This window comes from Polyodon spathula, chromosome 6 (genome assembly GCF_017654505.1).
Source record: "Polyodon spathula isolate WHYD16114869_AA chromosome 6, ASM1765450v1, whole genome shotgun sequence".
Taxonomy (NCBI): Eukaryota; Metazoa; Chordata; class Actinopteri; order Acipenseriformes; family Polyodontidae; genus Polyodon; species Polyodon spathula.
Window position 1 is genome coordinate 67,629,196 of NC_054539.1, and position 14,787 is coordinate 67,643,982.

The 14,787-nt window shown below is 35.1% G+C and overlaps 1 protein-coding gene across 8 annotated transcripts in view; it reads left to right on the top strand.

Annotated features, from left to right (window-relative positions):
- LOC121317511 (CYFIP-related Rac1 interactor A) overlaps positions 1–12,584 on the top strand; it is a 59,919-nt gene extending 47,335 nt beyond the window's left edge. For 2 of the 8 annotated variants that reach the window (XM_041253520.1, XM_041253523.1), the window contains exons 3-13: positions 524–594; positions 1,475–1,554; positions 4,521–4,642; positions 6,608–6,713; positions 6,920–7,056; positions 7,422–7,499; positions 7,589–7,705; positions 7,794–7,873; positions 8,575–8,701; positions 9,791–9,861; positions 10,474–12,584. In XM_041253520.1, the coding sequence (XP_041109454.1) occupies positions 1,482–1,554; positions 4,521–4,642; positions 6,608–6,713; positions 6,920–7,056; positions 7,422–7,499; positions 7,589–7,705; positions 7,794–7,873; positions 8,575–8,701; positions 9,791–9,861; positions 10,474–10,537 (975 nt within the window). In that variant the 5' untranslated portion in view covers positions 524–594; positions 1,475–1,481 and the 3' untranslated portion in view covers positions 10,538–12,584. Of the gene's footprint in view, positions 1–523; positions 595–1,195; positions 1,278–1,474; positions 1,555–4,520; positions 4,643–6,607; positions 6,714–6,919; positions 7,057–7,421; positions 7,500–7,588; positions 7,706–7,793; positions 7,874–8,574; positions 8,702–9,790; positions 9,862–10,473 lie in introns of those variants that run through there. The other 6 variants (XM_041253524.1, XM_041253526.1, XM_041253519.1 and 3 more) reach the window with 4 other exon arrangements.
- The last annotated feature ends 2,203 nt before the right edge of the window (positions 12,585–14,787 follow it).

The window sequence follows — 14,787 nt, forward strand, 5'->3', positions numbered from 1 at the left end:
ATTTATTTATTTAAGAAGCTAATTAATTGGGTGGTTATTAAATTACTATTAACCACCAATTGATTGTTTTTTGTTTAATAAAAGCAACATTTCTAAAGTTATTCAGTTTGTGTGTGTGTTTTGTGGGACAGTGAGGGGGTAAGTAGATTTAAGAAGGGCAAGTGGATTTTTCTGCTTTTACTTTCAAAGCTTTTCACAATTTTGTTATTTTTTTTGCTGTCCTCCCATCTGCCAGAATTAACCCCGATATTTACCCAGAAAAATGTGGTTTACATTTTTGCATCGGTTTTTAATTTTTTTTTATTTTTTGTAATAAACACTGATAAATTCCTGGGAAATGTAAAGAAAAATAAAAACTGAAAACAAAGGGCCTTACATATACTGTACAAATAAATGCTATACACATAGTCTTATACACAGATGCATGTGGTATTAATTTATAAAGTGATGAATATTCCTGGTATGTTGCAGTGTAAACATGACTAATTCTATAAAGTAATCTTTTAAAACCACTTCTTCTCAGGGTGATATACACAAATAAGTAGAGCAAGGGGAGTGAAAACCTGCACTCTGATTTGTTGGTTCCATACAAAGGTAAGTGGATCATAGTCTATACTTTCAGGCATTTTCCATTGCTACCACAAGGTGATTCATTAAATGGCTGAGTTCCAAAAAAGATGCAAAAGCTTTAATAGAAGAATGAAAGAAAATGGTTCAACCACCTAAAATTACTTTGCTCCATGTATCTGAAAGACATGTATTAAATTACTATGAAAACTTGTGGTTTGTAATTTATGGATTTATGTCAGTGGTGTAATACTGCTTTGCAGTGTAAAAACAGTGCTTCATTTATAATAATGTAAAATATTCCAAGAACATTATTTAGTTATGAAATTATTTCAGCAGTGTTCATTTTTATCTAAAATGTTAACTACTATAATGTAAATCTTGAAATATCTGATTGGTCCCCAATTAAAGATCAGATAGCAGGAGTGAGTTCATTAGAAATTAGTCCAGTAAAGGCCTGTGTATTGTTACCCACCCTAATGAGCTCATAAATCACATTGGGCAAGTGGGTTAGGGAAAGGTGCGTATTTCCAGGTAAAAGGTAGCACTTTTTTTTATTTTTATAATGTGTGACCATTTATTTTTTTACTCATTCTTTTATTTCATTTTTTTTGTTATATTTTTAATTAGGTTTGCTGGGATGGGTAATCTTCTTAAAGTCCTTACAAGGGATATAGAAAACTATCCACATTTTTTCCTCGACTTTGAAAGTAAGTTTTAAGGAAGGATTGGGGGTGGGGTGGTCACTGAATTAGTTTAATAAACTTGACACCTGGTTTAAACAACTGAATGCTGGGCACGCTCCTCCTCTCCTTCCTAGTACACCAGTGGTTGCAGAGATCAGTGGAAGCTTTTGATTTATTGTTCACAACACAAGACACCTTTCTTCTTGCTTTTTCTCTTTCAGGAACCAAATGGGGAATCTGTTAAAAGTTCTCACTTGCACTGAGCTTGATCAGGGGCCAAACTTTTTCCTTGACTTTGAAAGTGAGCAGAGCTTTTGCCTGGCTTGGATTGCTTTTACTAACCAAGTGCATGTGTCTGTGTCAGAAGATGAATGGGGGTTGCAAACAGCTTTACAAATTTTCATTACAGTACAAATTTTATAAAAGACAGATTCTGACTGTAGCCTACTTTAAATTTATTACACCACACTATTTTTATGTTGCTTTTTTCTCCATATAATGTTAATATATTATTTGAAACAGGTACATTTGATCACAGAGCAATGTCCTCTACCCCAGCAGAGTAAGGCTTAGGCTTTAAACATGAAGAGCATTGTATTGGAGAGGTTTATTTGCCAAAGCGTTATCGTATTAAGAGGAGGCAAGAAAACAAACAAACAAACAAAAACAAAAAAACAGCAGTATATTGCCCGGTATTAGTCAGCAAATGGTATGCAAGTCATTCTAAAGCATAACATTAAAAAAGAAAAAAGAAACAGGATTTCATTTAATAAACAAGATATATCATATGTTCAGGGTACCTTGTCTGTTGCAATTCAGAGGAACCGAAGGGTTATTACAGGGTTCAGTAAAGATGCTTGTTCTTGAAGAAAGATTTTTTCCCCAAGACATTATAATGTAATCTTTTTTGCTGTTTGCATACCCCACTTTCTTAATTTGCATGCCTTTTTGTTAACATACTGCAGCTTCATGTTCTTTTCCATGTGTAAACATTATTTTCTGGTACCGCTGTTCACTGTGTATGTTACTAATACAGTAAATATTGCTAGCTGTTATAGAGTAGCCCAATTAATTATGCAGCTTTGGCTCAGCCTAATCTGGACTAAATGACTCTCAAATGCATTACAGTATATATAAATACAACTTTCTTTTACTGCAACTTATTATAACATTTTTGACTAACGGTTCCAAAAAGAAAGGAAGGCCTGACCAGAACACAAACACAAAGGTTTGCTCTGTATTGTAACAAACTGGTCAATGTTTAATCCCAACAAAAAGTGTAATTTCAAAAAATTGGTAATTAACTTTAACTGGCATTGCCATGGTAGAGCCTCATACCATAGTCAGTGTCAAATACCAATGTTTTATTATTAATATGTATTGTAGGTATTGTAGCACTATGGCTAAAAGTTTAATTTCTTAAAGTAAGTATTTAAATCAAAGTATTTAAATCAAACCTTGTTTAAAATCATTGTCTTGCATTTACTCCATTCCGGTTTGTTTTTTGATCAGTCTGTGTTCGGGTTTCATCTGAGTTCATGAGCTGGTCCTTGGTTCTAGTTGCTTTCCATGGTTATAAATTACATAAACTAGATTGATCCAAAGTGTCTATAGAAGTCCACACCATCAAGTGATCTGCCACTTAGAATCAAACTTTCCTTTAGTTTTTCTGCGAATACATCACTGTGTTAAACAAAATGTTTGAGCAGCTGCAACAAGAACCTCTCAGAAAGAATGCAAACATTAGAAAAAGAGAAAAGATAAACAAATTTGAAGCTACTTGGTCTTTTAAATGTAATCATCTGATCAGTGTGGTTTTTTTACTTGATTTTTTTCTGGTTTGAGGAAAATGTCTCTGTGTTGTATTTCTGCCTATGAATTGTTGCATGCATTGTGTATCGTGCTGTTGTCTGAGTCTATATTGTACATTCAAAGTGTATTATGTGTTTTTAATGGCTATATTGCTTAACAGGTTCCAGCTCCAACTACATACTCACAACATAATCCATTTTATTGGTCTTGAGTAGTCCCTGTTAAGTTAAACAAATAGATATAGATATTGGTTATTTTTTGTGAAGTTTCATTCTACCTAATTGGCAACTTTTTTTTTTTTCAGAATGACAAGCATAGACTGTAATTGAGCTTGAAATGTTTCTGTATAGAACTTAAAGTTTAATAAACCAAAAAGTATATGCTTCCGTGACCTTGCTGTGCTGGCTGCCTAAAACAGTTCTACCCCCTTGAATAAATATACATACATCAAGTCTAATAGGTCTGCTGTATAATCGCAGACCCTGAAATAAATGTCGGTATGTCGGAATCTACTGTGTTAGGAATCAAAAAACTTTAAACTGCTGCTGAACTGAATCCAGAACAAAAATGTCAACTAAAAACAAGCCAACACTGTTTAAGTTCCTCCTAGGTCTATTAAAAAAAATCCTGGAGCCAAAAAAAATCCAGCCGCCAATGACTTGCATTATTAAATTTACAACATTGAGAAGTTGAATGAATAAGCTCTTAAAGATATCACTTTTCAATAAATACTAGTATTGTGAACATGTAGGTTGTGTGTTTTGTTAAATATCTACCATGTGCTGTTAAAATATTAGTGGATTGAAGGGGGGATAGCTGGTTAGGGTTTAAACAGAGCCTTCTGTATTACAGGGTGCTCTTTTTTTATTCCAGACATGTCAGCACATCACGTTTTGTGGGCCTGCAGTAAAATCTTTAAATAAATCAGTGAGGTCGAAAGCTGTATAGATTTATTCTGTTATGGATTTAAAAAAAACAAAAAAAAAACAGACACACACTGTGTTTCAAATAGTCAGGTGGTCAACAAAATAGACAATAAAGAATACATACACATGAGTGTTATTAATACACTTGATTTAAGCATACACATGAGTGTTATTAACACCTGGTGTTAAGGCATAAATGTATTATGACAGGAACATAGTACTATACTGTGAATATGTACTATAAAAAAGAATTGCTGTACAGTATTACGGTCTTGCGTAATTCAAATAAAGGGTTACTGTTTCTGTCAATAAAATGCTGCCTTTATAAGGGCATGGCTTTGATTTAGGCCATGCCATTCCATCACCACTTGTAATCTCATTATTAATAGCACAGTCTCTTAACTGTGGCTCATGAGGACAGGGTTTTTAAACAGGAGCACATCCATTTGATTGTACAGTTTACCATGAAGCAATCTAACCATTTCATTTTACAGGTTAAGCAGACCCTTAAATCTCATTTGTCTCTTAGATGCACAGCCTACAGATTGTGAGAGAGATGTGTGGAACCAGGTCAATGCAGTGCTGCAGGATTCGGAAAGCATTCTTTTAGGTCTTCAGGCTTACAAGGGAGCCGGTCAGGAGATAAGAGAAGTATGTCACCTACTGTTCCAATACTAGCCAATCCTCTTTATCACTGGAGTATTGTTCAGTAGAGGAATCTCAGTCACGGGCATTCTTTGCATAACCTTGCATATACAGACAGCCCAGCTGCTGAGATATGTAATGGAAGCCTTAGGCTGGATAAACTGTCATTTCCTGGACTAGTTGTTTCTAGTAGCATCCCCTCACAGATTTGAGAGCTCACACTAATCCTGACGTGAACCCCCCCCATCCCCTGCTGGTCAGTCCTCTCATGCTGAGCTACATCGTGTGTTGGTTTGTGTTGTAGAATTCCGTCCCTTCTTGTTAAATATAGTAACTGTATTGTCAGGTGTTTATTCTAAAAAGTACATTTTAATCAATAGAAATTACATATGTGTTAGTGGTAGAAAGAAGTGCTTTTATGATTCTGTTAATGGAATATTATGCTGACACTGTTGCTGCTGGACTCACATGGCACTAGAGTCACACTGTTTATGGGTATAAACTTAGCAGCACTATATTTAGTAGAGCTTTTTATAAATCACTTTTACACCCTGGTGACAATGTGTTGCGTGCCAGTTCCAGTCTGGCCTGTAACACCCATCAGAATGTATACTTTTAAGGTTTACCGTTTTCAGTAAAGTGCATTTAGTATTTTGTTTAACAGTTGTCATGTCAGTCACTTGGTTGCAATGGGTTATCATTCATGTGGCTGTGATGCTATCAAAAGCTTCTGAACATTTTAGGGGCTCCTGAGTGGCATATCCAGTAAAAGCGCTCTGTGTGCGTGCAGGATGCGCCCTATAGCCTGGACGTCGCTGGTTTGAGTCTGGACTATTCCACCGCCGACCGTGGGCGGGAGTTCCCGGGAGGCAGCGCTCAATTGCTTCTGCGTCGCCGGTGGCACCAGCGACCCTTGTAGTCTGGCCGGGCGCCTGCGGGCTTGCCTGTTAGCTGCCCGAGAGCTGCGTTGTCCTCCCACGCTGTAGCTCCTGGGTGGCGCATGGTGAATCCGCAGTGTGTAACGAAGCGGTCGGCTGACGGCACACGCTTCGGAGGACAGTGTGTGTCCGTCTTCGCTGCTCCCGAGTCAGCGCAGGGGTGGTAGCGGTGAGCTGAGCCTAAATAATAATTGGACATTTCAAATTGGGAGAAAAAAAAAGAAAAAAAATTGGCAACGACTAAATTAAAAAAAAAAAAAAAAAAAAAAAAAAGGCTTCTGAACATTTGGTAGGGCAGGTAGCCAAGATGTAGGTTATATTTTCCTTTTAAAGGGTAGCCCAACTCTTAGTACTTAAGTTGCAAAAGCATCCGTCTGTAACTTCCACCTGCCAGGAGAACATTTAAGTGGGCCTGAAACTAACTGTCAACAGTTTGCAGGTTGTTTCTGTGCATTAGTAAATATGCAGATAAGTTACAGATGTGAGTGAAGTGTGCAGCAGAGGAACATCACAGCAGTCTTGCAGTCTGTCGCTTCAAAGATGATAATTTTTTTAATTAAAAAATGTCATTGGCTAGCAGTAAGTAAACAATTTGCCCCCTTTGACTTAAAGATTGATTATGTGTGTCCTTTTAATTTTGATCCGAGCCCTACCTCCTTCTCCTCTGGTTATTCTGGGGGTTAGGCCTATGGTTAGGTTATGACAACAAAAGACAAAAAATAAAATCATTTCCAGCAATATTTTATTGTAAAAGCAAATATCAAATGGTTCTGCAGTTATGATAGTGGCTCTATTTATGAAACTGGAAATCATTTTTTTAATTCATGTTTTTAAGGGATGTAGACAAATGTGAATCAACTTTTCCGACTCTAAACAATTGATAAAAGTTCATTTTATGCCGTTCTTAAAGATTTCTTCAGAGGGCCTACTATAATATCTCGAGTCTATTCCGATCCCAAGGTTCACTACTGTAGTGGATATTTTTTAGTCATCAAGAATTAATCTCTTTTTTTTTTTCTTCTTTCTATTATAGGGAATACAAAATCCAAGTGACTTCCAACTCCAAGAACGAGCATGGAATGCTGTTTGTCCATTAGTCATCAAACTGAAGAGTTTCTATGAATTCTCGTTAAGACTGGGTAAGCTTTAATTGGGTTAAAGTACGGGAAGGTTAAGGACTTTGCAACAGATTGTAAAGAGAATGCTTTTGAAATGTTTGTTTGAATTAAAGAATGTGTGTCTGGATGATAAATGTAAGTCAACTCGTATAACCTATTCTAATATTTCTATCATTTAAAAATGTAAGAGATGTATCTGTGTGCTATTCAATGTGTCTGTCATACAGAGAAGGCCTTGCAGAGTCTCTTGGAGTCCCTGACATGTCCACCCTACACTCCAACCCAGCACTTGGAGAGAGAGCAAGCCCTGGCCAAGCAGTTTGCAGAGATTCTCCACTTCACACTTCGATTTGATGAGCTCAAGGTTAATAATTCTGCTATTATTATTATTATGATTATTATTATTATTATTGTTGTTGTTGTTGTTATTTTGTGATGTCTTTAACATGCTTGTTGAATGTATTGTATTGCGTTTTGTCACATATGGCACAGGCTGCCTCTGTTCACACTGGCTTTCAAATGTGCCCCCATCCACTCCATTTGAAAAGTTATGTCTGGAAATTTCAACTTTCAGCGCATCACTTAGCAACTGGACTGGAAGTTGTAGTAAGATGAGTATTCTCCAGTTTTAATCTACTAAACTACCTATCTCCTCTTCCTTTTCTCAAAATGCTGAGTCATTTCTATCAATTCATAAAGTAATTCGTATTCTTCTTTTTGTTTTCACAGATGAGAAATCCAGCCATTCAAAATGATTTCAGTTATTACAGGCGGACAATAAGTCGCAACAGGATAAACAACATGAATGTAAGTTTTTAAATACGTTCAAAATAGAGCAAAGTTATTGTTGTGGTCCAGTTCCATAATCGTAATGAGACTGGGTTTTGTTTTCACAGATAGAAATTGAAAGTGAAGTGAACAATGAAATGGCCAACAGAATGTCCCTATTCTACGCTGAAGCCACACCAATGCTAAAGACTCTGAGCAACGCCACAACAAATTTTGTCTATGAGGTAATTCCCTCTTCCTTGTGTTTTTTGTTTTCAGCATTTGTTAAAAGTTAAAGAAAAAAATAAATAATACACGTATTATATTTTTTAGAACAAAACATTGCCTTTGGAGAACACAACAGATTGCTTGAGCACTATGGCCAGTGTCTGTAAAGTTATGTTGGAAACACCGTAAGTATTGAGTCCAAGACTAATAGATAGCAGTAATACACAACGCATTCAATTAAACGCTGACAGTAATTACCAGAGTATTCTAAATTAGCTCCAGCCAGTGCCAAAAAAGCACTGTTAAAACCACTTCCTCAATATTAGCAAGATCAGTATTAGCAAGATGGTTTTATTTTTCAATGTATTTAGTCTGTAACACGGGGCAGTCTGGAAATATCGGATTTAATGGTGACACTTGAACCCACAATACTTAAGTATGGAGCCATGAGCTACTTTGTCCCTCAAGTTTTTGGGTTTGCTTTATGTTGCCCTGTTATATTATACAGTGTAATGTGTAAGCTCTTCCCTACTACTTCTGTACTGTTGACAATTTTGGCATGTATATTGTAATACTAGTATAATTGGTGTGCTATTTGAACACTTAGGGATATATTCCCTAAGCTATTTACTCCAAATTAATAGATTTTTTTTTTTTTTTTCTGAAAGGAAATTACAATAAAAAATAAATAAGAAAGAACCTGAATGTGTGTTTGTAAGCTTTTAAATTAAATGTTACTTTATTTACGTTTCCCTTTGCAGAAAAACAAATGAGAATGATAATTTTGATCAAAGAGCTTTGATAGTTTAACAGTGATTCTACGAAAGCATATATACAGTATAGAAAAGATATAGAATAATGGCATATTTTCCCTTTCTTTGCTTAGGGATTACACAAGTAGATTCAATAGTGAAGACACCCAGCTGTTCTGTATGAGGGTCATGGTGGGAGTCATTATCCTGTATGATCACGTGCATCCTGCTGGTGCCTTCACAAAAGCATCGAAAATTGACGTAAGAACAACTTTTGGTTTGTAAAATAGGGTGACCGGGTAAAGTAGGTATGCTACTTTAGAATTTTGATTCTTTGATTCTTATATCGGTAATTCTTATAAACAGAGTGCACTGTATTATTATTTAACAGATGCTAACATAACTTAAATCCAGAACACATAGGAAAGCTATCTACTGTTGTGGAGCAGTGGTTACATTAGGTTGTAGAATGATTGGAGTTGGAAGTCACTTGGATTTTGCATTGCCTATTCTAGGAAAAAAAAAAAAATTACTAAAGTAAATTACTAAAGTACCCACTATAGTAGTGAATCTCATCATCGGAATAGACTAGAGATGATACAGTAGGCCCTCTTCAGAAAACTTTAAGAATCATTTAAAGGAACTTTTATCAACTGTTTAGAGTCGGGAAAAGTTGATTTACATTTGTCTACATCCCTGTCTTTTTAAATGTGTCGGTCACTTTCATGCTGTCCTTATCCTTCAGTGGACTGGGTGTTATTCATGCAAGTTATGTTCCCATTATATTCTACAGTGTCACGTGTAAGCTCTTCCCTACCACTTCTGTACCGTTAATTTTGACACATACTTTGTATTACTACTATAATTGGAGTGCTATTTTGCTTTCTCACTCTATGTCAGAGTTTCTCAAACTGGGGGTCCCAACTAAAAGAGGGTTGTGTGATCACAAAAAATACTGACATAACTTAGATTAGGGCTTTTGATTTTCTATTTTAACCGATAGAACACACATTTGGCAGTTAATTAAATGTAAAAAATTATTTTACCAGTCAGGTTTGTGTAACTATTAATACGCTAACAGTGAATTGTGATTTGTAGCTTGATACCATTTTCATGTTTTGTTTTTAATATGCTGTACTTTTTTTTTTAAATTCATCTTGCAGTAGTGGTGCCCCCTTTAGACCTGTGAATTGACAGACATTTTTAGAAACTTGTTTCTATTTTCAGACGTATGTAAAAGAAAATAACCTTGACAATAAAGCGTTACCGTTGTACCAAGTCAGTCTTTCAGGTGACACGATATTGATATTGTGATATTCTTTGCTTGATAGTTGAATATTTTTCTTACAGATGAAGGGATGCATTAAAGTTCTGAAAGAACAACCTGCAGACAACGTGGAAGGTCTTGTGAATGCCCTCAAGTAGGTTTTATTATGTTATGCCAGCTGACATATAAATATTACTTTGGAACATGAACACATAAGAGGTTAATAAATAAATATGATTTAGTAGGTAATACTATATTAACATGGTCAATAACGTGTATGAACACTAAAGGCAGACAGGACATCGTTGACTGTATTGTGACTGAAAAGGTGTTTCAGTTGTTCAGTAGAAAAAAGGTACCATTGCTCAATCATTAGCTATTTGAATTCCTTCAGATCAATACATTTTGTGACTCTTTTACATAAAACATGTATAATATGTGCAGTCTTGTATAGTGCACATGAAAACCAAGCCACTGCTATGAGTTTGTATACTTTACATTCACATGTTGAACAGCCACTTTACACACATGTACATGTATTCTGCATGTTAACACTAGGAAATTTACCAAAATACATGCTTTCATTGAATCGGAATCCTCTGCCAAAAGCATTGTTGAAATTCAATAAAGTCTAGTTACCTCCAAATGGCTGAAATGTAATGGGTGTTTTCATATTCTAGGAAGATATTATTATTATTATTATTATTATTATTATTATTATTATTGTATGCAATAAAATAATTGTTACTCATTCATTTTTTTCCAGGTTCACCACAAAACACCTGAATGATGAGACCACTCCAAAAGCTGTCCGGGCTATGCTCCAGTAAATATTTTTATAAGAAGAGGATCTATGTTCTGACCTCAGAAGATGTATATGTTTACATAATTTAATACAACTTGATGTTCATACTTGTGTGTATTTACATAGCCATTCCCACCCGGTTATTGAAACTTATATAAAACTATCCTTATTCTAAATGTAATTGCCAATGCTATTCTTTCATAAAGCACAACTTAATTATACCTTACAGCCTTATAAATTGAGACAAGCAAAACTGTTTGGCACAGTATATATTTTTTGTTTGTTTTATCGTAACCATTTTATTACAGTTTAAACCAGAAGGCCACTGATCTCCTAGGTTTAGACTTAGGCAGGCCTGCCTCGTGTGCCCCTGCTCGGGGGAAGCATGGTAAAGGTAGCACAGATTTGTAATGTTTTGTATGTTGGTGTTTTGATGGTAAGTTTGGATGTCTGAATGGTTACCCTGAGGGAGCAGTAGGCTTAAACTGATATGAAAATATAATAATTTTATAACTCTCAAAATCTTAACCAAAAGTGATTCTAGAACTCACTATCTTTTGTTGTGACTGAAAGGCACTTCAAATGCATTCGTAATACAGATGTTGGTAGCTTTAAATTGGCAATGTGAAGAGTGGCCTTTAAAAAAGTACTTTCTTTTGTGATGTATTTTATCTTTGTCGTACCTTTTTAAAATAAATTGCAATTGATGAATTATGTATGTTGTGGTGCTTAAGTGGCAACAGCCAAGAGCACAACTCATAGAAGCCAGGACTTTCAGATCAAGGTGTACACTTTCAAAAGTGCAGGCTAAGATGCATTAATGTGTGCCCTGTGCTATTATCAGCAGCCTGAAGACATCCTAAGCCAACAGCCCTGGCTTTTACTCCAGGACAGCAACACGTACATCTATTGTTTTATGGTAAAACAAAACTTCAAAAATAAAATAGACTGTACAATGAAGTAGCAGTAAAATAAATAAATAAATACCAGTAGATAAACAAACAAAAAAACCCGCTATCACTTTAAATGAGTGGAAATTATTAAAATCACTTTATTTAATAAATGCTCAACAAACTTTATACAAAGACTTTAAATATATGGCTGCATAAATTAAGACAAATTATTATCTGGAGACATGACGAGAGGAACGCATTTCTTACATGTTCAGATGGAAATACTGTTAAAGGTTAAGCCTCTCATTATTGCCAATGAAACCTTGCACCAACAAATTACAAAACACATTAAATGTCCTTCCTTCTTGTTGTTGTTTCCAATTGTATTAATAAATAAAATAGTATTCACTTATACTGAGTTAATACATTTGGTGGTTAGAGCACACATTAAAATGTGAATAAAGTCTGTTGAATTTACTTTCAAACGAGACTTTTTCTGGTAATGATTTCAGCCTGATTCTGTTCATTTTATGCATTATGTTTTCTTGCAACATTGTTACTGTTGATAATGTTTGACCAAAGGGGCATTAGAGATTTTTATTGTGAGTTGATTTTACTTGTGTGTGTGTAAGCGCAAAAGACTGTTGCATGGTACAGTTAGTAACATCAGTATTACACATTCACAAAATTGTGATAAGCATTTTCAGCAAATGTTTTCAAGCATTTTCCTTTTTTAAGCTTCAGAAATCAACATTTTTTTTTTTAAGTGTTTAAACTGAACAGTTTTCTGGCATATTATATAGTGATTGTAAAGGCTAAAATACATCCTTGAAGTTCAATGTTTGATTTCTTAAGATTACCTATTTTTAAGAGTAAGTCCGTTTTGATGAGCATGAAAATAAAGTGCAAAATTGAAGCAAAAACGAAATGTTCTTCCAATGTCAGTATTCCATGAGTCTTAAATATCTGAGTGATGCCTTTTAAAAGCCTAGTGTGCAAAACAAATGCTAACTGCCAGCTCTAATAAACATTCATAAAAATATTTTTAACTGACAGGATTGTTTTAAATGTGTCTTGTATAGTTTGGAAAAAGCTGTTACTGGCTGCTTTACTGGATCTGCTTTGTATTGTACATTTATATGTATGTTTGAAGTGAAAATAAAAACTGGTACATTTCCTTGATGAAGATTTGGATCTGTTTGGTATGCAGTAACCATTGAGTTGTTACATGTATAAGAAAATCTAACCAAGCAAAATTAAGCACATAAGCAACAGAAAGTCGTGATGAAGTGTCATTGCCTTTTGTGATTCCCTTAATATTAAATACTTAGTGGAAAGTAGAATCAAGTACAGCACATTAAATGAAGCACATCAAGTACAGGTATACTGAGAAACATGACAGAATCTGCTGTTCTAACTAGGCACGTATTTAGGAGGCATGGAAGTACTGTATGAGGCAGGCATGGAGCTGTTTTGCTAAATCAGACATGGATCTAAGGTTCTCCGAGATGCAGTTTAATGGAGATGTTACTCAAGAGGTGGTTTTATTCGCTAATGAATATGTATGGTTGAATTATGCGTTTAAATGCATCTGATTGATCTGTCTTGATCACAGTCTTAAGTTGTGTAAACTATTCATAATACACTGCTTTTTTGGAAAATATAAAAAGGAACCACTGCCATTCCCTGCTGTGCAGGTAGATTTGTCTACCTTGGTGAGTGTTTGTACATTTTTCAAGTGTTATACATAGTTGATGTTGTGTATAATTTCCCCTTTTAAGTACAGATTTGTACTGTACTTGAACACAAGTCTTTGTCCCACAGCTGGTGGAACTATTCATGTTAATCAATGAGCACAGTGCTGGGCAATGTGGCCTAATTGCTTCTACTACCAGCCTTTTCTAATGTGAATAGACCAGCTTTCAGAGTGAATAAAGAAGTCATTGGAAAGGGTATACTACATGTTTATAACCCATTTTTAGAGTAGGATTTTAAACTGTATGAAGACAGCTCGTGCTTGCTTTCTCTCAGAGGGTTTTTGGCTTGAGTATCTCAGATCTTCAGTCTATGACAGTTGGGTTTGTTTGGGGTTTTTTTCAGATTGTTAAACATGATTTTAAGTGGTGACCAGTAATTCTTGTTATTAATCACTGATGAAGGCACTAGAAATTGTTTTCATTTGGAAGATTTTCTATGGGGTGGCATAGATCCTGTGTATGAGCTTTTAAATGAATCCATTGATGTGCTGCATTTTTAAGATCAACAGAAAGTACAATAGGTTATGTAACATGGTAAAAACATACTGTAGCAATGCATTGTGAAAGTATAATGAAAGTTTGCTAAAGCAGTGTGATGGAAATGATAGCAGCACTATATATTGCTGATCTGAATCTTGTATATAACAGAGATGAGAAACATGCAGAATAACCCCCACCCCCCTTTGAGTTGTAACGAATGTCTCATTTACATTAAGCAATGCACTTAAAAAAGTCTTTGTTGACAGCAGAAGCAGTGAATTAAAACAATACAATCCTGAAAACAAGAATAATAAACAAAAAACAAAAGCAACTGAATTCACATTGTTTAAACACCCAAATGATGAGACCACCCCGAATGCCAAATGTTTTCTAAATATATATTTTTTTCAATCAAAGCAGAACAGAAAGCTATATATGTGTGTGTGTGTGTGTGTCTGTGTGTGTATATTCGTGTCAAAGTAACAGCGATTTAGAAACATACTCCTTGTTTTTTTTCATTTAAAACACGTTATGTAGAACAGTGGCAGAGCTACAGTAATTAATAGGATGCTGAAATACGTGGGTGTTCATATTAGGGTAAGGGTTAGAAGTGTTATGCAAAAATGAAATATTTTTCTGTGTAGTCCCAACCCCCAGCAGATTGAAAACTGCACAGTGTGCATGGTAAACAGTGATGATCTGAGTAGAACTGAAGGGTTCACTCAGTGTTTTAAGGCTAATTTGGGGCTGGCTGTGCCATATATTCTCATCAAACAACAGCTCATTAAAGCTAAACAGCTCCCTATAAATATGCATGAGCCTTTCTGGTGTATGCACTGTAGTACTATTGAGTACCAATGTTAAAAAGCATAGTTTTGTGCAAATGGGGACTTTTCAAACCCTAATTAAAGGAGACATGTAGCAAATGGCTCTGGTATTCAAGTCATGAACGTTTTCAAGGAAATTATTCAGCACAATAATCCTCTTCATCTCCTGTGCAGCGTACATTATTAAACTAAACAGAAATCAACCAGAAATTAGTTCTAACGTCAGTGTATTTAAAGATAAACATAGCTGTCGCAATGTTTTTATTATTTTATTTACAATTAAAGAGCATCTCATGGTACTCACAGTAGTTGCTTAAT